At 50.4% G+C, this 21295-nt stretch overlaps 1 protein-coding gene across 1 annotated transcript; it reads right to left on the bottom strand.

Annotated features, from left to right (window-relative positions):
- Positions 1-219: 219 nt before the first annotated feature.
- tnrc6ba (trinucleotide repeat containing adaptor 6Ba) lies at positions 220-21191 on the bottom strand. Its single transcript, XM_061230491.1, is given in 30 exon segments — positions 220-3586; positions 3962-4101; positions 4457-4527; positions 4749-4964; positions 5533-5625; positions 6060-6203; positions 6494-6661; positions 6848-6994; positions 7539-7737; positions 8924-9043; positions 10011-10163; positions 11313-11447; positions 12565-12780; positions 12872-12946; positions 13116-13309; positions 13432-13504; positions 13506-13588; positions 13875-13911; positions 13984-14091; positions 14093-14128; positions 14131-14238; positions 14240-14293; positions 14295-14548; positions 14960-15594; positions 15596-16505; positions 16777-16902; positions 17846-18205; positions 18552-18573; positions 18869-18956; positions 20943-21191. Coding segments are annotated over 29 exon segments (5538 nt in total). The 5' UTR covers positions 18926-18956; positions 20943-21191; the 3' UTR covers positions 220-2982.
- Positions 21192-21295: the final 104 nt, after the last annotated feature.

Raw genomic sequence — 21295 nt, 5'->3', positions numbered from 1 at the left:
TTAAAGCTATGGGGGAGCTCTGCAGTAATGACATTTCCCGACAAGTTGACTCAACATTGCGTTTCCAACACGTAAAACGCGGACAGACCAACAGTCATTACGACAGACACTAATGTGCATGTAGCACAAAATTCACTTAACCAGGACGCAAATATGACAGAGTACGAACATTACCAAGGCGTTGTAGAGGATGTGAATAATATCAACATGAGTCTTGAATGAAAACAAGCTCTTTATTTAAGATTTGGAATGGGGAGACTGGGGTCTGCACTGCACTCCCATCCTCACCCCCCAAAGTATTCATTTTGTTTACATTACATTGTACATATATAATTACACAGCCTTGACAAAAAATGTCCCTCAGTTTAATAAAAAAAAATTAAGCCTCACACACTGAGGAGAAACTCCAGTAGTTACTTTAGTATGTTGTCCGTGTGTATATTTATGCAACTGTAAACTAATCCCTGACAAGCAAAACAAAACAAAAACAGCTTAATGGAAATAAAATGTAGAAAATGTTGTAAATGTCAATATCAAAAACTGAAGTTCGGCCAATAAGATCCAGCTGTTAGAAATGTAAAGCTAGGCAGGCCCATCTCCTGAACAAGCTTCAGTTCCATGCTATTCTATCCCAGCCCACTCCATTCCAGCAGCTCTGAGTTGCAGGGCCCCCTCTCACTTACAGTGCTTGTCAGGTCCAGCTCATCTCCTGAGAGTGAATGGAATGGAGTGTGAAAACTGGTTGTTAACACAGTCTTGCAGCCAATGCAATGAACCAGAAGAGCTTGCGGCTGCCTAAACCTGATTATTACAGTACAGAGTGTCTTGGTTAGTGCACTGTAAATGCTGACCACAGCAAAAAAAATAAAAAATGTACCATCGTTCAGACTCAACACTTTGAAACCATGGTCCCCAGTACTGTTGAGGGGGGGGAGGGGGGGCAACAGTGGACTTCTGGTTACATGCGGACCGAATAAACACATTCTGCTCTTCACAGAACAGGTCAGAGACCCTTTCAAACAGGCTTGAAGCAGGAAAGAGAGAACAGTAAAACGAGGCAAGATAGTGTACTGTAGCCCACCAGACACTTGAAGGCCGCTGTAGCGAAAAAAAGAAACGGAGTCCCTGTATCAGTGACTGTGACAAATAACTGAGTCAATGCCTCACTTTGAGGGATGGGGCTAACAATGTTATGGAAATGGCAAAATGGGCTATTTTCTATGAAGTGATCGGACACTGTCACTGACCCTTTAGTAGTGTACGTGTACATAGGCAGTGCTAGAATCCCCTCGACCAAAGTCTTGGTACAGACCATCAAGAAACGGTAAGGGGGTGGGGGAAATCAGCCGTGGCTCATTGGATACAAAATACCTCAGGGCGAAGGTAAAATATAGAATGTGGAAATAGTTTTGAATGGTGATAAAGCATAGGACAAATTGGACAGGCAAGAAAGACGAGGGGGCAAGTATGTAAGGAGTCTATGCTGTGGTAGCAGATAGACAAAGCAAGCACAGCCACCAACATGTGTGCAAGAGTGGCAAGTCTTTGTGCAGGGTAGGGATGCACCTCTGAAATGAACAGAAAACTGTTTTAATCGCAAACACAAATTCTGTTAACATCTAATGCAACATAACAATCACAACATATAATTCAACCTTTATTATCCTTCTTGTTCTCATCTTTTAAATTAATGTCTTTTCCTCTAAAATCTTAAACAAAAAAACAAAACTGAACAGGAGTGTTAAAGCCTGTCTTAATTTAAAACATGAAATATCAACAATAAAATAAAACATCGTAACTTTTTTAGGTGTTTGTAAGCACCCGTCCAGCTCAACTTGGTGTGATAGATTTGGCATCTCTCTCTACGTGTATGCCCTCGGTTGAATATTTAAAAACAATCTTTTATTATTGCAATGCAGAAGATATACAAAACAAAAAAGGCTGATAAAAACAAAATCTCTTAAAAGAAAAAGAAAATATTAATTAGTGCCAATGTTCTTAAACATGCATACGACACACATACTTTGAATGCACTTTCAGAGCGCACACCATCCAAAACCTGCTATACGCTACCTCACACATACTCATTCACCTCCTTAAGCAAAACAGATACGAAGAAACACACACCTCACTTATGAACGTCTAATCTCAGTCTTGTTTTCCCCTGCACATACACACTCCAATTTGACTTCCTCCCTACTAGCCTCTCATCGGCATGGAAACAAGAGGATGCCTCAGTACAACTGAATACAAAGTAACTGTAGTCATAACAACAATGAACTCGATTTGGGGAGGGGGTGAAACAAAAAGAAAATGAGGTCAGTGTTTGAAGGAAAATACATTTCTGGATTCCACTGTCCCAAACAAAAATCTAAGTATTAAGATGCAGTTTGCTTGTCATATATCAGAGCGGTGTGCACGTGTGGAGGTGTGTCTGATTCCCTCTGTCTACAGGAGTTGTAACAATACGAATCATATGCCGCACACTGCCTGCCTTCAAGCAGCGCGCCCACATGATGCGAGTCGTGTGTTTTTACAGTGCGAGTCGAAGTGTAAATGTCTCGGTCTGCTTGTTTTTCAGCATTTCTGCCCTACTGCACGCCATTCCATCCAGCTGAGCTCCGTCTTTGATTCTGATTGGCTTTTTCTTTCATTCAAGTCTTGCTGTTGAAATCTTCATTTAAGGGAAATGTTGTGTGTGTGCGCGCGTGTGTGTGTTCGTGTATTTCACCATCTGCACTGCTGAAAAAGTGTATCTGTTTTCGGAAAGTGTGTCAGGGCACGTGAGTGCGTGTTGCTGCGTTTGCATTATTGTGTACCGGTGTCGTCTTGTATCAGCATAGGATACATCTTCATGCGCAAGTATGTCAGTCCGTCAGTGAGTTTTTGTGTGCCTGTCTGTGATTGTAGTTCTTGTGTGCCTGTCAGTGATTGTAGTTCTTGAGTGCCAGTCAGTGAGTGTAGTTCTTGTGTGCCTGTCAGTCAGATGGAGTCGGTTCCCCCACCTAGCAGGTCCCCAGGTAGCAGTGCGGCAGGGCTGCCCATCTGGTGCCTGTCCTCCATGGTGGGGGCCCCCCACAGACTGCTGCTGGGGTACCCCGGGGTCATAGCACCCCACAGCCCCTGCCGGCCAGGCTCCACACCCCCTGTACCTCCACCCACTCCTCCTCCCCCAGCCCCGTTGCTGCTCCACTGGGCAAAAATACTCAGCCCTGGTCCTTGGGCTGACGAGGGATCCGGAGAGCTGCCTGAACTGTCCAAACTCTGCCAGCCGGAGCCCGAAGGCCCCACGCTTCCTATGCTAGCCCCTCCTCCGCTGCCGCTTCCTCCGGGCGCCGCCCCTCCTCCTGCTGCTGCCCCCGCCGCTCCTGGCGCCCTCTCCCTCTCGCTGCCCGGGGTGCTCCCTCCAGTGCTGGCCCCCACCGCGCCCGTCCCCGTGGGCCCCTGGCCTCCTCCGGCCCCGGGGACCGCCCCACCGCCACTGCCGCTGCCGCCGCCCCCTCCCGCCTGGGAATGTGCAAAATAGCGAGCGACTTCCTCCTCGCTCACAAACTCTGCCAGGATGGTGGTGTTGCCCAGTACGCACCTACAAAAAAAAAAAAAAACAGGCAATTTCCTCAGGGCTGGGCAGCAGACGGACATAAATCCCACATAAAAACAAAACAATCACCAGCGTGCTATCCGAACAAGAAACTACGGGCAAATCCCTCTCCGCAGTAATGTACAGCAGCACCAAAATGTGACTGAGTGTCAGCGTGTTCCGTTTTCTTGTCAACATAGTGGGCTGGGATTTAGGCACTGGGCACTGACAAAAAATATATATATACGCTTTCAAATGTGCCTCACTTGCTACCATAGCAACGCCCTCACAACTGTCAAACACAGGCTGCAGGTTGGGGGGGGGCCACGTTAGAGAAAGCAGGGCAGAGTGGGAGAGGTCAGAGGTGGCACGGTCACTCACATGTGCAGAGCGCTCTGTGCCTTGGCCGCTTCCTGCCGGGAGCTGTAGCAGATGAGCGCGCTGCCCTGGGTCAGGCCCAGGTGGAAGGTCAGCAGGGGCCCGTGCTGCATGCAGATCGTGCGCAGCGTGGAGCCGTCAATCTGCAGCCGGGGGAGAACACACGAGACACGCTCAACACAAGCAGCTGATGAGATGTTCCACTGGGGTGGACATCCATTTCCACTGCATCTGTTCTTCCACCTGCACCGCCCGTATACTTAACGGTCAGATTACTCATCAAGCAATTATGTCCAAGCAATGCTGTATACGTACCACTTTATTCTGTCAATACTCAAACAAGGGACAAAGTCTGATAAGTGCCTTCTTTATTTGTAGCAGACCTTATTTGTTTCCCCCTCCCCGTCTTCCTCTTACTTGTCTATCTGTTGCTCCCTTTCCAGTACATTAAAGTCAGTGCAGAGACAGACAGACGGACACAGACACAGTAGTGTTTACCTGTGGAGTGAGGTTGCTCAGCACAAGCCAGCAGCTGCCCCTGGAGGCTCCAGCATCGCTCCATGCAGACCCTGCACACAACATCAAATCAATTTATTCTCTCATATAACTACTTTAGCTTCTAACAAGAAAAAACAGCTCTCCTCCTGATGTAGGCCTAAGTCCCAGCTGTGTACCAACGGCCTGGACTTTGCCGTGCAGATTTGACTGGGGATAAACTGTGGGGAAATGACTGTGGAGCACAGTGAGGATTACAGAGGAACAGTACAGTACAGCGCAGCGCAGCGCATACCTGGCCCGTATCTGGATTCCTGGCTGCCGCCAGACCCTCCCCAGCCCCTGGCCAATCGCGGGCCTCCCCCGCCCCAGGAAGAGAGGGGGGGCTGCTTCTGATGAGTCAGTCCAGGCGGTGGGCGTGGCATCTGTGAGCTGTTCCGATTGGCCTTCCAGGGCTTGTTGTGTCCAATGGGGTCAGGGGGCCAGCTGGGTTTGTACTCCGTGTACTTTGCTGAAAGGAAATAAATCACGATTTCTTTTCCATCCACAAGCGAGGGGAAAATAATCCTGTTAAAACTCAACAGCAAGGGCGGGACGGTACTGGAACAGGGCGATACACCAAAACTGCTGAAAAGCACCGAGGAAACCCTCTCTCGCTCTCTCTCATCAGAATTCCCTGTCTGAAACTGGCCTCCTCTTAAAACAATAATATGTCTCACATTGTTCTAGTGGGAGCAGCGGTTAAAAACAGGCTGTACTTTTGAATTCCAGGTTGGGCCCCGTTTTAGACACATCTACAGGATGTCTTCAGTAAATACACAGGTGTATAAACTCAACGCCTTTTCAAAGGCAAGCAAATCAAGCACATTTGTTTAGCAGCTATGATTCTGCAGTCTCTCTGCAAATGCTTCTTTAAAGACAGAATATTTTCACATGCAGGCAAACATTTTAAATAACCAAAATAATCATATACAGATAGAACTCAAGCTTCATTGAAGCTGGCCATCTAAAACGAATCTGCTTTAATGTGAATCTGCTGGACGCAGTGAAGACAGAGGAGCGGGGCTGAGCGCAGTTACCCGCGCTGTGTGCATTGTTGAGGGGGCTGTCTGAGGCACTGTAGGGCCAGGCACCTGGTGAAGGCAGCAAGGTGTTGAGGGGGGGATTGGACTCTGAAACGGAGAGAGAGAGAGGGGGAGAGGGGGAGAGAGAGAGAGAGAGAGAGAGAGAGAGAGAGAGAGAGCGTCAGATCAACCAGCTGCGTGCAAGAACACCTTGGATAATGGTGTTAGATCCTGTGTATGGTGTCTCATTTCCCCCTCCCTCTCTCTCTCTCTCTCAAGAGACCTGTAATTGTCAATATCAATTTGCCTTCAATTGTTGATTACACATCATGTACAAAACATATATATATATATATATATATATATATATATATATATATATATATATATATATATATATATATATATATATATATATATATACACATTTTTACATGCAGGCTGGACAGTTTAAATTGCACTCTTCTCAGTCTGCTGAACACGCTCAGTACCTGTGTTGTCTCTCAGTAACTGGTGCTCAGTGTGCTGAACACGCTCAGTACCTGTGTTGTCTCTCAGTAACTGGTGCTCAGTGTCATTCAGGCCAGATGTCCCAGAGGAGCCCAACACACTGCCTGGGGTCATGTAGGGGTCAGATTCCGGGTCAGCACTTTGAATTCCTTTCCAGGGGACTCCGGGCTGGAACTCTGTCACCACAGCAACCACAAATACAACAGTCAACCCTGAGCCATTCTCAATGCATAATTTATGCACTTTAACCACATTAGCATTTTTATTTTTTATTGCATATAGACTTTTAAATAAGCTTCGTCTCAGGATGTGCATGTCCTTTGTATCACGAGACGAGACTGGATCCAAACTTGTGTTTTTGGTCAGGGGAGTGCCATTGGAAAAAGACTAAGGAGGGCACACCGGGGAGATGCAGTGAGAAGGTGTGTCTGTGCTTTGCAGTGTCAGCGTTGCGGGGGGTGTTCACCTGGTGGCCAGCTGGAGGAGCCAGTTTTGGTTCCCATTTTGTTTCCAGGGGTTCGATGCCAGTTATCAGACGGACCCTGAGGGGGTACCCCCAAACCCTCACCGCCCAGGAGCTCGTACTGGGAATAGGGGGATCCCCCCCTCAGCTTCACTGGAGCCGAGATGGGGCCTGAGCGAGGAAGAGGAAGAGGGGGAGGAAGAGAGAGAGAGAGCAAACTGCAGAGTGAGCACGGGACAAAGCCTAATCCAAACAAAGAAGAGCAAATTCCCCACTAACGGCTCAAAGGCAGCCCTCTGCATGTTGGAAAAGTCTGTTACAGCAGGTCTAGACGGGTGCCGGCGCTGGGCGTCTCACCGTTCTTGTGAAGTGCACTGTCGGGAGGCGAGGGGGCAGGGGAGTGCCCCTCCATAATCCACTTGAAGCGGGACTGCTGGCCCCCGCTGTCCTTCATCCCCCCCGGACCGCCCACCATGGAGCCCATCTCCAGCCCGGAGCCGAAGCCTGCAGAGACAGACGCCGTGACTACCGCAAAAACACACTGCCCGACATTCGCTCCCGTTTCCGTTTCAGCTTCTGCGCTTAAACACAGCTGTCGCCGAGCACAACGAAAAGTCCCATAACACCGAAAAACTAATCTACGACTCCGCTTCTGGCAAAAGTGCGATTCGTCACAGATTGCACTTCTTCACGGCTTTCCACTCTGCTGCATGACGCTCCAACCAGCCCATGAACGGGAGGAGGCCTCAGCAGTCAGCTGGGGATTAAGCTCACACTTCTCAGAGTGAGCAAACAACAAAATCTCTGAAAGGATTTATCCAGAAACATGCCAGAACAACTGTCACAGACAGCCAAACTGCACAGAAAGCCAAAGCAATAACAAGGCAAAAAATAAAAAACCTAAACCCAGTAATACGGGGAGCTGCAAATACCAACAGCAGGAGATACGGCAGACCTCCAAAAGCAACATTCGCTTGTTTGTTTTACATGTTATATTCGGCGCTGACCGGGGCAGGGGTCACGAGTTACAGGGCAGAGTGAAACTCACCAGAGTAGCCCCCCTGTGTTTTCGAATGCAGGTCAGCCAGGGTCCCCCCCAGGCCGGGGTGAGACAGGGGATCGGCCATGGTCGGTTTCTGGGGGACCCCTCCCAGGTGAGAGGGGGACAGTTTGGAGCCCCCACCGGCCCCTCCACCCTGCTGCTGCTGCTGCCTCTGCTGCTGAAGCACAGCCATGATCCGAGCCAGCTGGGGAAGAGAGAGGACAGCGCAGTGAACCACCACACCGGGGGAACTCAACTGGTAACACTTTACAACACTAATGTAGTAAAGGGTATTAACTCATGTATTTGTATATCATTACTTCATGCTTACAACTACATTAGTTAATGACGTACAAATAGATTAAGCATGACATTAACCTTTCATTAGTTAATGTATGTAAATATATTAAGTCATGTATGTGTATTCGTTAAACAAATATTTATATATTAGGAAACTACAGGATGAACGTATTAGTTCACCGGTAACAAATACATTACACTTTCTTTCCCCCCCATTCGAATATGACGATATAAGTAAGGGATAATACCCAGGGATGAGTCAGTTATGAGGAAATAACTGCCCGACGGGGAGGCCTGATATGAGGCGGAGGGCAGTTTACCACCCTGAAGGGCAATTACAAACACACTAGTCCCTGTTGCGGAGAAAGAAATCTTCACTCAGCCTAAAATTGCTAGCTGCAACTAAAATCCAACTGCATCATCGCCGAAAAAAAGTTCACTAGCTCACCATCGCCGAAAGGAAATAACACGTTGGGCTAACTAATGTTAGCTTGCGAAATAATAGCAAGCAATTTATAGAAATCCAAGTACATTCCTCTATGCTTGCGGCACTTACTGTCGATTTACAGAGTGAATTAGAGACAGTAAACGTTTGATCTTTCTCTCATATTTTGTAAGTGATGTTATTATTACTGCCTAAGTTAAAAACGGTCCGTTACATTATGTTTGAAAAATCTCCCATGGTTATCTGACAATGCAAAGCGTAGCCTAACTCAATGGAACGTAGCCTACAGTAACATATCTGTCACCAGGTCGTCTATAACCAGACTACTTGAATTCGAAATGCATTGCATAGCGCAAGTTGTACTCATTGATATTTGTGCATAATAATGCAGACCCACGTGACACGTCTTGGCCAATCAGCATGCTGCATTTGCCCTAGGTGGCGTGGTATAACCAATATAAAACTAATAACTAATATAAATGAACAATGCGCAAATTCACAGATTAATTTATCAGTAGTTAGTTCATGAACAACTACATCACTTAATGTGAATTCAAGTAACTTCATCGTAAAGTGTCACCACCGAATTTCACAGGACAGGCGAGTGACGCTCTTCATACGGCCTCCCGAGGGAGGGGGTCAGTACCTGCTGGGGGTCTGGCTGTTGGCGTATGTTCTGGGGGAACTTCCTCTGGTTCTGCAGGATCTGCTGCTGCTGCTGCTGCTGCTGGGGCTGCTGCTGCTGCTGCAGGAGGAGCTGGCAGGCCTGGGGAGAGGAGAGGAGAGGAGACGTGCCTGCAGTCAGACACCCGACGCAGCGCTGCGGCCCCTTCCCTGGGAGCGCACTACATTACAATTAAGCTCGAGTGAGTGAGTGAGTAAATACACACTGCAGTTTTTGGGCAGTGGTACAATTTATGTTCTTTTGGTCCTGTACGAATAATGGCCCTGACTTTCATCAGTACAACTCCGGTCCTCATGTTGACAAACGCTAATGATAGACTCCAAAGGGAATCAAAAGACTGGAATCAAGACTAGATACTTAAAAGTTTTCTGATTCTTATACTGAACAAGGGATTAAACACACCTGACGAATTCAGAACAGCCGAGAAGCCAACGGTCCAATTATTTTTCGTCCTTTATAATGTGGGAGATGATGTGTATAAAAAGGGATGCAATTCCTACATGCACCACCCAATATGGATATAAATGCCCTCAGATTAAAGGACAGTCTGGTTTGATTTTAAATCCAATGTGCTGGATTACAGAGCCAAAAGAACAGAAATTGTACCACTGTCCAAATACTTATGGACAGCAGTAATGGACTCATATGTACTGTAGAAGAACACAAGCTGTGTTCGTTCCTCCAGATAAGAACATCTGCTACTAGACTGTAATGCAATGCCACAATTTCCACAAGCATTAAGTATCACCTGCGATTTCATTAGTGTCGCCAATGTGAAAACAAGCAGCAACAATAAAGGTGTGAGTTACTTTGAAGTATTAATGCCTCACTCAAGTAATACATGTGTAACAGCCACTACGAGCAGGTTATAACATGGCAGATTAGAACAGAATTTCAGAGCCACGGAGCAGACAAAGACGACCATGACGTCCGGTCCTTCATGGGACGCTGAGGCCACACCCATGTTAAAGGCCATTGTGTTAAACTTCATAATGAAGACTTGCAAACAGGTTCCTGACTTGAAAATGCGAATCTGCAGGATATTTACCAGCTGGAACTGGATGTGTGGAGGATAAATGCTGCTGAGCATGGCGATGTGCTGGGGAGAGAGCTGAGGCGGAAATACCCCCCCTGCCACCCCTCCCACTCCCCCCACACTGCTGCTGGGAGGGGGCATCTGCTTCAGCATGGAGCTCGGCAGCTGCAACACAACAGAGCATCTGCATTACGCTGCATTTACAGCAGTGCTGTGTGTGCTTACAAACACACTGCTTTTACACAACACTGCTGTGTGTGCTTACAAACACACACTGCATTTACAACAGCGCTGTGTGCGCTTACAAACACACTGCTTTCACACAATACTGCTGTGTGTGCTTACAAACACACGCTGCAGTTACACAACACTACTGCGTGTGCTTACAAACACACACTGCAGTTACACAACACTGCTGTATGCACTTAGAAACACCGCATTTACACACTGTAGAGCACATTTACAAACACACACTGCCTTTACACAATAATGCTATGTGTGCTTACAAACACACACTGAATTTACACAACACTGCTGTGTGTGCTTACAAACACACTGCATGTATACACTTTAGAGTACATTCCTAAAACACACGCTGCATTTGCACAACACTGCTGTGTGTTCATAAACACACACTGCATTTACACAATACGGCTCCCTGTGCTTACAAACACACAACGTTTACACACACCTGCTGGGGGTATTTACAAACACATACTGCATTTTACTGCACTGCTGTGGGCCTTTACAAACACACACTGCATTTACATAGCACTGCTCAGTGTGCTTACAAACAGACGTTGCATTTACACAACACTGTAGTATATTATTTATAAACACACATGGTATTTCTGCTACACCAAGTAGCATATAACACTGCCTCACAATGCATTCATATCAGACTGGTTTGTATACTTAACAAACATGCCAAAAACAGACTTCGTAATGCACATTCATTCCAAATCAATTTGTACCTTAATGCAATTAGTCAAAGATTATGGCCCTTAAACCCACAGGCTGTCATGTTTCCAGGACTGGACCGATTCAATTACTTCGACAAACAACTCACAAATTCCCCCCGAGAATAGGAGCCATAAAGAATACTATATATGGCACTGATGAGCCGAGGCATTGGTGGACAGTACTTTACAGGAGATTGGCTCCATCTGCTGGATGTGGATGAGGTGACAAGCTGAAAACATCACACCCACACTACCAGTAGCTGGCCTCTATAGCCATTTACCTCCCCGAATTAGTACTTATTTTAAAATGGCAACTAAAACTCAAGAGTCAGAACTTTGCAGTAGTAAGTACCTGAGGTGACAGGAACTGATGAGGCACTTGCGCTCGTATCCCTGGGGATGGGTTAATGGGTGGCACACCAGGCTGGTGCACCCCTCGAGACTGGGCCATCCCACCACTTCCACCAAACACACTGTGACCACCCGTCTGACAGAGGAAGATGAGAGGATTTAAAAGCAGGCACATCAGTGAAGATGTGACGCAGGAATACTCAAATAGCACTGCTGGTTTTCATTCCTCCCCTCTAATGTGGGAATTCTTTAAACCTGGTGCACCTGAGGAGAGAGTAATCCCTGGCACATCAGTGACATAACTGGACCATGGGCTATCAGGCAGAAGAGAACACCAGCAGAGCGAATGACTGATGGCCAGATTTGAGTATCCCTGATCTAAAGAAATAACCAGAAGACAGAGGGAAAAGGACAGTGCGCTTGAGTTACATGGCTGGCTTGGGAGGAAAGAAATTGGAGAGGGAGAAGAGATGGGATAACTTGAGTAAGATGTGCTGATGAAGTAAATGTAAATGTAAATGTAAATGCAAATGAAGTGACGGACCTTGAATGACGGAGTGTGATATAGCTGTGGCTCCAGATGCACACTTGCATACTCTGCAGTGGGAAGTATTGCCAAAAAAATCTGGCGACTAAGTAATGTTTTTTCTTTACTGCTCACCTGCCGTCTTTATCTCTGAAGTTAACATTGCATCACACAGCAAGGTCTTATAGAATGCCAAGCACGGACGAAAAGTGCATAAATGTACACAACCTCTTTCTGCCCTCCCAACAATGCGAGACAACATCAGTGGAATTTCTATTCACTACGGTTTTGAAACGGTAAAAAGGTTTAAAGGTTTGCCATTAAGCTCCATACTTCAGAGCCCCGAGGCAATACAACAGCATGCAAGCCTCCCTTTTGGTGATCGGGTGGGGCGCTAAAACCGAGTGGGTGGAGAAAATAAAGCACAAAGTCCATCCTCTCCAACCATCCTGATTGGTTAAAGGCAAGGTCAGCTGATCACAGCTGCAGCCAATTGTACCAGAGGGGCCACGGAGGGGAGTGCTATGACCAAAAGGAGGACACAGGCAGTGGACGGGGAAAAGAAACGAAAGAGAAAGACCAAAAGAGATAGAAGAATGCAAGGGTGGGGGGGAGAGGATGACGGAATGGGAGTGCAGGAGAGGAGGGAGCGCAGGGAGTTTGACGCAGAGAAAAAGGCAGTCGCACGTCCTAAAACCCTGAGAGGACTACGCGCTTTCAGCAGTACCTTGTCATAGTAAGGACCAGGCTCGCCTGGCCCAACTTCTTTGGAACTGGGCGAACGGAAGACTGTTCCCCCTCCTCCTCCCGCTCCTCCTCTCCCCCCTTTGCGAATCTCTCCGTTGTAGTCACTGAGGCTCATTCCACGCTTGTCTCCCTCCAGCTTCTTGTCCTGGGGAGGGCCTGGGGCCAGGTCCAGGGGCCGCCCGCTGGGGTCCTCACCCTGGCAACGACAGGCCTCATTATCGCCACTGTTGGCACGGACAGACAGGCACAGCACACGCTGACCCCGCCCAAACGCTCACTGAACTCACCAAGAGCCCCATGTGTGAGAACTGTCTGGCCATGGGGTTCATCCAGGAGTCTCCGCCACCGCCCTTCAAGGGTCCCTGAGAAACACACACAAACACAGCCATGGAGCCACAAACCAGTAAACACAATTAGGAACAGCCAATCACTAGCACGCAGATTCTGCCTTCATACAGATATAAACATGTAAGCACGAACACTCTCACACACGAACACGCACACACATGTGCACTCCCTTCCCCGGCATACCTTGCTGTTGCCCTTCTTGCCCCCGTGGCCCTGCCCCCAGCCCCCGGAGTTGTAGGAGGAGCTGCTACCCTGGGACCCCGCACTGCTCCACACGCCGGTCCCCTCCTCTTCCTCCTCCCAGCTGGAGTGGCGGGACGCGCTGACCGAGCCCTCGCCCTCACCCCCACCCCAGCCTTCTTGCATAGACTTTGAGCCTGTGGACAAGGCCATGAGAGGGGCTTAAAAGGATGATATTCAGCACTTATACAGGGAGGGGGGCGTTATCTCGCTACTGCAAAAAGTACACGGCACTCGGGCGAATACATAATTTTCTTACCAGATTTGATTGGGTTGGGAGAAAGGTTCCCCCAGCCCGAGGCCTTCCCAGAATCCTCCGGGTCGCCCCAGCCAGGTGTGTGCGTCAGTGGGCTTGCCCCAGGCGGCCGTGCCGTTGTCCACAGAGGGGCTGGAGGGAGAAGGGCCACCTCCCCAAACTGCAGCCCATGTCCCAGGGCAGAAGAGGAATATCATCAGGGACACAATTTCCCATTCATCAGGCAAGCACACAGACTTCCTAATAATCTTCTTCAGCTTCCTTCAGTAGTATTATGTAAGTGTCCATTTATAAGGCATAATTACGGGCAAAGCCAGAGGCACATAAAACACACACATACACAGACAGAGCTTATGAAAACATCTGATCATTTTTCCATTTCTTACCCATTCAGAGGCCTTGGCAGGCATGTGTCCCGGGTTCATGTCCCTGTTGCCGGGGGGGACCGTGCTGATGGGCAGGCCTTCCCGATGGTGGCTGCTGCTGGGTGGGGCCGGGGCCGGGGACCGGGACCGGGGGCCGGGGCCGGGGCCCCTGCTGCTGCTGCTGCTGCTGCTTCTGCTGCTGCTGCTGCTGCTGCTGCTGAGACGCAGGCGGTGGCTGGGCGTGCAGTGGCGGGGGCTGGCTGGCGGGGGCACTGTTCTTGTCCCACAAGTTGACGCCTCTTGTGGTTGTAGTGGTTGGGGTCGCCCCAGGCGGACGAGTCCCGTCGTCGATTTCCATCTTTCGGCTGATGGACTGGGGCGAGGGCTCCCTCCAGCCGCTGGGCTCCGGGCCCTCGCTGCTGGGCCACTGGGGCAGGCGGGGTACGGGGCCCCGAGGTCCAGCCTGAGCTTTGGGTTCTGGTTCTGGTTCTGGTTCTGGTTCTGGTTCTGGGAGATGGGACCCCCAGGCTTACCCCAGCCACCCTGCATGGGCCCCGGCTCTAGTGGCTGCTGGGGTTGCTGCTGCTGCTGCTGCTGCTGCTGCTGCTGCTGTGGTCCAGGGGTCTTCATCATGGCCGACTGACTGTTTGGTATCTGTGACTGGTGCCCTTTACCCCCCCCAACCCTGGTGAGATTTGCCTCCTGTGTCCCCCCCTCCCCCTCCCCCCTCCCCCCCTCCCCCTCCCCAGCCTCTCCTGGGTGCGCCCCTCATCCCAGCTGCCCCACGTTCCCACTTCTGCGTCTCCACCCCCTCCCTCCACCCCCCCTTTGCGTCCCCGCCAACCCCCCAGTTCCTGACTTGGACTCCCTCTCTCCCCCAATCCCCCCCCCACCTCCTCCACCAGCTCCTCCTCCTCCTCCTCCTCCTCCTCCGCCGCCGCCGCCTCTGCTGACCCCAGCCTCCCCCATCCCTCCCCACCTCCTTCCAGCCTCCCATCCCTTTCTCCTCCTGACCTCCCCAGCCACTGCCGGAACCACCTCCAGCCGGGGTACCCTGTTGACCGAAATCTCCCCACCCCTCCTCCTCCTGCTCCTGCTCCTCCTCCTCCTCCTCCTCCTCCTCCACCTCACCACCTCCTCCTCCCTCCTCCTCCTCCTCCTCGGTTCTCCCTCCAGTCCTGGCCCTCGCTGCCCCCACCCTTTCCCTTGGCTTTCCACCGGACTTGTTCGGTCCCCAGCCCCCGCCGCTCTTGCCCTGGGGGCCGGCCGGGTTTCCTCCGGGCTGCAGGGGCCCCGGGGTGCGCGGTGCTGGGGCCAGGGGGGCCGGGGCCGGGGGCCGCGGGCAGGCAGGGAAGCGCTGCTGTTGTTGCTGCCGCTGCTGCCGCTCTCCCAGCCTTCGGCCGCCGTGGCGCTGGAGTTCAGGCCCGGCCTGGGGCCAGGGGGAGCGGAAGGTGCCGACGGATCAGCAGTAGCCGGGTTGGCGGTGGGGGTAGAGTAAGGAGGAGCGAGGCTTGCACTGTTGGGCGCCACGGAGGGGCCCACGCCCCCGCTGCTCCCGCCTACCTCCAGGTCCCAGGCCACGTTCTGCCGGATTTGGGTCTGGCCCCAGCCGGTGTTGGACAGCACGCGGGGGTCCAGGTCGGTCCGGCTGAGCAGGGTGTGTAAGGCCGCCTCGGGGTTGGGGGGATTGTGGGTGCGGTGGTGGTGGTGCTGATTATGGGCGCCGCTCCCAGCCCGGGAGTGTCCGCCCCCGCTGGAGGACGAGGTCCCCCCCCTCCCCTGGCCACCCCACTCGCCCGTCTCCCCCGCCCCCGGCGTCTCCCACCCCCTTCTGATTGTCCCAAGCTCTTGTCATAGAAGATGCAGTTGGGGAGGAGGAGGTGGGAGGGTTGCCCACGCTCCCCTCGCTGCTGCTGCTGGTGCTGCTGCAGCCGCCTCCTCCCCCCGGATTGTTGGGTCCCGCCCCCCCGCCCGCGCTCTTGCCCCACTCCCCCACTGAAAGCTCCGGCCCACCGCCCCCGCCCCACGCTCCCTGAGATACCCCGGGGGTCTTGGAGCCGCCCCAGGCTTTCCCCCCCGCCCCCTTCCCCTCCGGGCCGCCGTACGCCCACGAGCTGGCCCCCTCCCCGGCCGCGCCCCCTCCCGCTGTGCCGTCCCACGGGTCAGTCCTCGAGGAACCTGTTTTGGGGTCGGAGGAGAAGGGCTGGGCTCTCCACGATGAGGAGGAGGCTGTAGAGGAGGAGGAGGAGTTAGCGGCGTCGCCTCCTCCACCGAGCCCGCACTCCGGCTCCTCCTCGGCTGTTTTTGGTCCTGTTCCTGGCTCGGGCCGCGCCCCGGCCCACTCCCCGCAGAGGCTCTCCCTCTCCCTGGCTTGCATTTGGTGAAGGTGCTGATGACCGGCGGGATTGGCAGATGGGGAGGGATGATTGAGGGAGGGGGTTGGCGGACAGAGGCGGCGGGTTGGGCAGGGGAGGAGGGGTGGAGCCGTCGGCCCCGGCTGTCCCATCCTGCACCAGGGCGGGCCAGGCAGAAGGGTTGGCGCTGGGATTGAAGTTGGCACCAGGAACCCCGCCGCTGCCACCCGCTGGACCCCGTCCAGGGTCCCGGGGAGAGGGGCGGCTTTGGATTTGGAAGGGGCGGCCGCGCTCCCCCCCTCGCCGCTGGCCATGGGAGGCCCCCCCACGGGCCGCTGCCGGGGCCTGCGTACATTCGCTGGGCGAGCAGGAGGACGAGGGAGGAGAGGGGCTGCCGGAACTGCCCCCTTTCCCCGGCCCTGGCCCTGCCCCTGGCCCCGCCCCCTGCCCCCACCGCCTTCTGCTGCTGCTGGAGCGGCCGCGTCACTCCATGAGGCACTGCTGCTCAGGGCCCCCGCCCGCCCCGTCCCCTCCGGTCCCCGCCCCGGCCCCGATGCTGGGCCTTCTCCTCCAGGTCAGACCCGTCCACTATCACCTTCTCCCAGCCCCTGAGAGAGGGGCTTGGCTGCCAGAGCTCGCCCCCCACGTGGAATTTGCATAATTTGAAGAAGTAGTAGTAGAAGAAGCAGCGACTGATGAGGAGGAGGAGTGGGGCAGCGAGGGGGCGGCCGGACCCAGAGCCCCAGGACTGGAATCTGCACAGGGACAAAGAGCGAACCGTGCGTTAGTCAAGCAGGGCGTTCACCACGACTCCAGGGATTAGGCATGGACTCCGCACAAACATCAAATTCCACAAGACTGTAAAAGGATCTTCTCAAACAGTGGTTCCCAAAACTCTCCTCAGGGTACACCTCAGCCAGATCCAGGTGTTTGACGTATTCCACCTCAAGCACAACGGATAGTTCATCAAGGGCTTGAGCAGTTAAGTGTCTGGTGTGCTTAAAGGTGGAACACACCAAAATTCCTGGATCTGGCTGGCAGTACCTGAGGTTTTTGGAAGCACTGTTCTTGAACATGGCATCCCAGGGCCTACGCTAGAAGTACACAGTAATTAGTGTTCTACAGCAAACTCCTTTTCTTTTAAGGCAGTGAAGGCAGAGCCTATGAGGATGTGGGTACATTCCAGCCCTCTGAGAACACTGGCTCTTCTCTACTTTCACTGAATCTTGTAGCAATTAAATAAAGCATGCATACAGGGTCGCTTGTTACATGTATTCGTGAAATGCAGCAGACATTATCAGCCTGCGGTGCTGCAGTTTGCTCAAACTGACTCATCACACCATCAATTCCGCGATGCTTCAGCTTCACAGCACAAGCTACTGTGAAACAGCCTCAACTAAAACAGCAGATAATCTACAATTGTTACCCAGATAATCTTACAAAGTACAGGTACCATTTTATCTGATATTGGTGTTGGCATTAAACAAGAATACCAGCTCATAGAGCAAAATCCAACAGAAGACAACAAAGCCACTAAAACAGTGAAGCCTTTTTGTGAAGCGAAGCATGTTTCTGCTCTGTGGCCTATTTCCTGAACCATCACGGTGTCCACGGAACCGGAAGGCAGGGCGCCAACTGCCGCTCCCTTCAGATTCGAAGGCAGGCACACGAACGCCCCCCCCCGGGCCCTCCACTCACCTGACGCAGCAGCTGCTGTTGCACCGGGCGCATCCCCCTGTGAGAGAGGGGTGCCTCCCCCGCCACTGCCCCCCCCCAGCAGCATGCAGGACAGTGGCGGCTGGCCCCTCTTCAGTAGCACTTTGTGGTCCTGCTGGCAGCGGAATCGAGGGGGCACTTCGCGGGGCATGTAGCGCTGGGGCACTGGGGCGCTGGAGGGGGGCTGTCCGTTGGCCACCGCCGGCCGCTTAGCATTGTTCCCACCCTGAGGGGGGGCCCCAGCAGCCGCGGTGGCAGGGGAGGGGGCAGGGCCAGGGTTGGGGGACACAGAGCTGGGGGTGGCCGGAGACTGGGTGGACGTAGGCTTGGTCAATTCTGGCACTGAAAAACAAAAAACAAACAGAGAATGCGCATCGTAAGTCTCTCAGGCTTAGCTCATCAGGGCGTGCATTAGCGCTGCACAGAAACACACTGTCCAGTAACACCATCAGACAGACGGATATCACTTTTATAAATGTTATTTATAGTCCTGAGAGAAGCAGATATGCTTTTATTCAGCTTGTGGACAAATATAGGAATTGACACAACTTGACGTGCAATTACAGAAATTACATTTGCGTGAACAATTTAAAGGAGGGCACAGTTCATATTCAAGAACAGACAAGTAATAGAAGGGGCCTCTGAACTTGGCAACTGAGCAAATGACATGAGTTACAAAACTGCTTACCTTTGTTTTTTTGTTCTGCGACCTGAAATGACATACAAGCTGGTCAGTCGCCAAACACAGTCAGTCGCAAACGAACATTCAGGAATGCAAACGCTCAAAGGCAGGCACATGCCACTGTAAAGATGAGTATAGATATGACTCAACCACTCAACACAGGTAATTCAGAGACAAACACAACAGTGTAATGATGCATAAGTCTTTTTTTTCTTTTCCGTTTTTTGACCCAGTGAACCCATCAATTGCAGGTAAAACAGGTGCAAACGAATACCTCCTCTACCGACAGAGCATTTAAGTGTTAAATGCAAGCAGCATGTTACCTTCTGGGAATTCTCCCTTTTCCGTTTTTCTTCTTTCTTCCTTTTCTTGTCTTCCATGAACTGCTGTTCCCTTTCCTGATACACCTTTCTGAAATTCATCAAGGCACAGATGGAAAAAAGGGTGAAAAACCATGCATTATCTTTGAAAAGTTGCATGATGACGTCAAACTATAGAGCTAGCTAATCAATGTACAACTCATATCATAGAATTAATCCGTTCAGACCTTCAGAGTTTTTCAATGGTAAAATAGACCAAAAATGTAGAGGATTGGCCCGAGGCTCTAAACTCTGGGTTAAATGTATAATTCTCGTCACGGAAGGCATCACTCTTAGAACTTAAGCCAAGGATGAAAGGATGCAAATACATTTCCTCTCTTAAATCATGCTTACGTGCTTGTACCGTTTTAAGTGTTTGACGATATACGATAGACTGTTGAATACGACCTCTCGAGCTTTAAAATAATCGATTCTAAGTAACAACTACAACAAACAGTATAACATTAAAAACTTCAATCAAATTAAGAAATTGAGAAATGCTTGTTCTATAAAGCTCGCCATTACGGCTCCAACATATACATAACGTTGGCTACAAATAGCCGATAACTTGCTTTCCGGCTCTTTGCTCATACGCACTTAACATAAAGACATTTACTTATCCATATTACACATTGCAACACTGAATATAAACGTTGATCTTAAGCTTATTCCGCAAGATTCGAATGCTTAGCATGATCAGTATTTACGTCGCAAGCTAGTTTAATCAACAGGCACAGGCAGCAGGCTGTGGTCGCACAACACGGTATATCCAGCACAATGACTGTTAAACTTGTTAGCTAGTGCTAGCTAAAATGTTAATCCATGAGTAAATCCTGTTAGCGATCTGGCTAGTTATTGGCTTGCTGTAATTCTCGGCGCAGCACTGTGCTGCAGTACGTTATCTGGCTAACGACGCCAGTAAACCAATCCCATCGTCTGCAATGCTGTCAAATACATGGACCTTACTTTGACATACAACCAAACCGATATCGTCAAATGTGCCGCATGTTATAACTTACATCCATACATAAGGTGTGCGATTTTGTTCACGACTGTGGCTATCCAACTAGTTTTTGGATTTTAATTCAATCCGACCTCCAGCCGCTCGGCCCACTGCAAAACAATGTCCTGAAAGCCTCGGGTCGAAGTAGCAGTCGCATTCGGGGGCCTAGGCACTCCAGTGAGTGTGGGTAACGCAATATTTACAGCTCGCTACACGAGCTCTAACCTGTCTAAAACACAACGCTCTTCTTCTAAAATTTATGTTAGCGCACTATATTGCAAAACATCGCACGCATTTAGCTAGCTAGCTGGTTATAAGTCTAACGTTAGCAAGGTAAAACTAACATTGGTACGGGCTATTACGTTAGACTAGTTGCACAGCCAACGTTAGCTACGCATCAAGCCGTTTGCAGAGCCATTTAGAAATTAATCTTAGGTTCATTGTGAACCTAGTCAGACCACTAACTAACCTGCAAGAAATATATAATGCAGAAATATATAGTCTAGCTAATGCATGGCAGATGCGCACAAATTACCTAGCTAACAAAGCTAACTAGGCTGTCTAGCGAACGAGCTAGCAAATGTTGATACGGGAATGCTAGCTAGCTATGTTTGCACGTACGATACAATACAATGCGTAGCGCGTTAGCTGCCACCAGAACACTGCTTACTGTAATTTTACATAACCTATATAGCTAGTACAATTTGCCATTTTACCCAATATCAAAAGGTCTAAATTATCATAACCTAGCTAAACAACCGAGTACACGTTAAAAAGCATCAGCATAACGAGCTACCTAAGCTAGTCAGCAATCGAGCTATCGAAGTAGCTAGCTACCAGCTAGCATGCATTTGCCATTTTGAAAATGCTGGCTAGTTCGTACTATGTCGACGGAACAGTCCGTACGCCAGAAATAGCCATAAACAACTGAATACACACAGAACTAGGCACACTGTGACTAGTTGGAACACAGCAAAAAAAATGCATTGGTTAATTGTTAGCTTGGTAATTAAATGATTTGGTGGAAGTACTCACCTCAGGAATTAGCTAGCTAGCTACATATGAAATAAAGTGCTTCAGTGCGAAATTCTAGCTTTTCTAGACATTCGAGGCAAAACAGTATACCCCAAAATGCGAATAACTACAGATCGAAGAAAATACCATTTAAAAACTCTGATTTATGTATGTTTAAAGATAATGTAAACGAAATACGCAGAATATCTTCGTTTTTAAAGCGCTATAAAGTCAGTTGGTTGACGGTCGGCCATTTTGCTGCTCGGTGTATGTGTCTCTCCACCAAGCTAACTCTGCTGGGAGGGAGGGGAGCCAGCGAGGGAGCTTTTTGACCTTCAATATTGAAGTCTATTGCCTATACTGTTATATTGAAC

The sequence above is a fragment of the Conger conger genome, chromosome 2 (assembly GCF_963514075.1).
Source record: "Conger conger chromosome 2, fConCon1.1, whole genome shotgun sequence".
NCBI lineage: Eukaryota > Metazoa > Chordata > Actinopteri > Anguilliformes > Congridae > Conger > Conger conger.
Note: the sequence above shows the minus strand (reverse complement) of the source record. Positions and strands in the feature narration are given on the sequence as shown.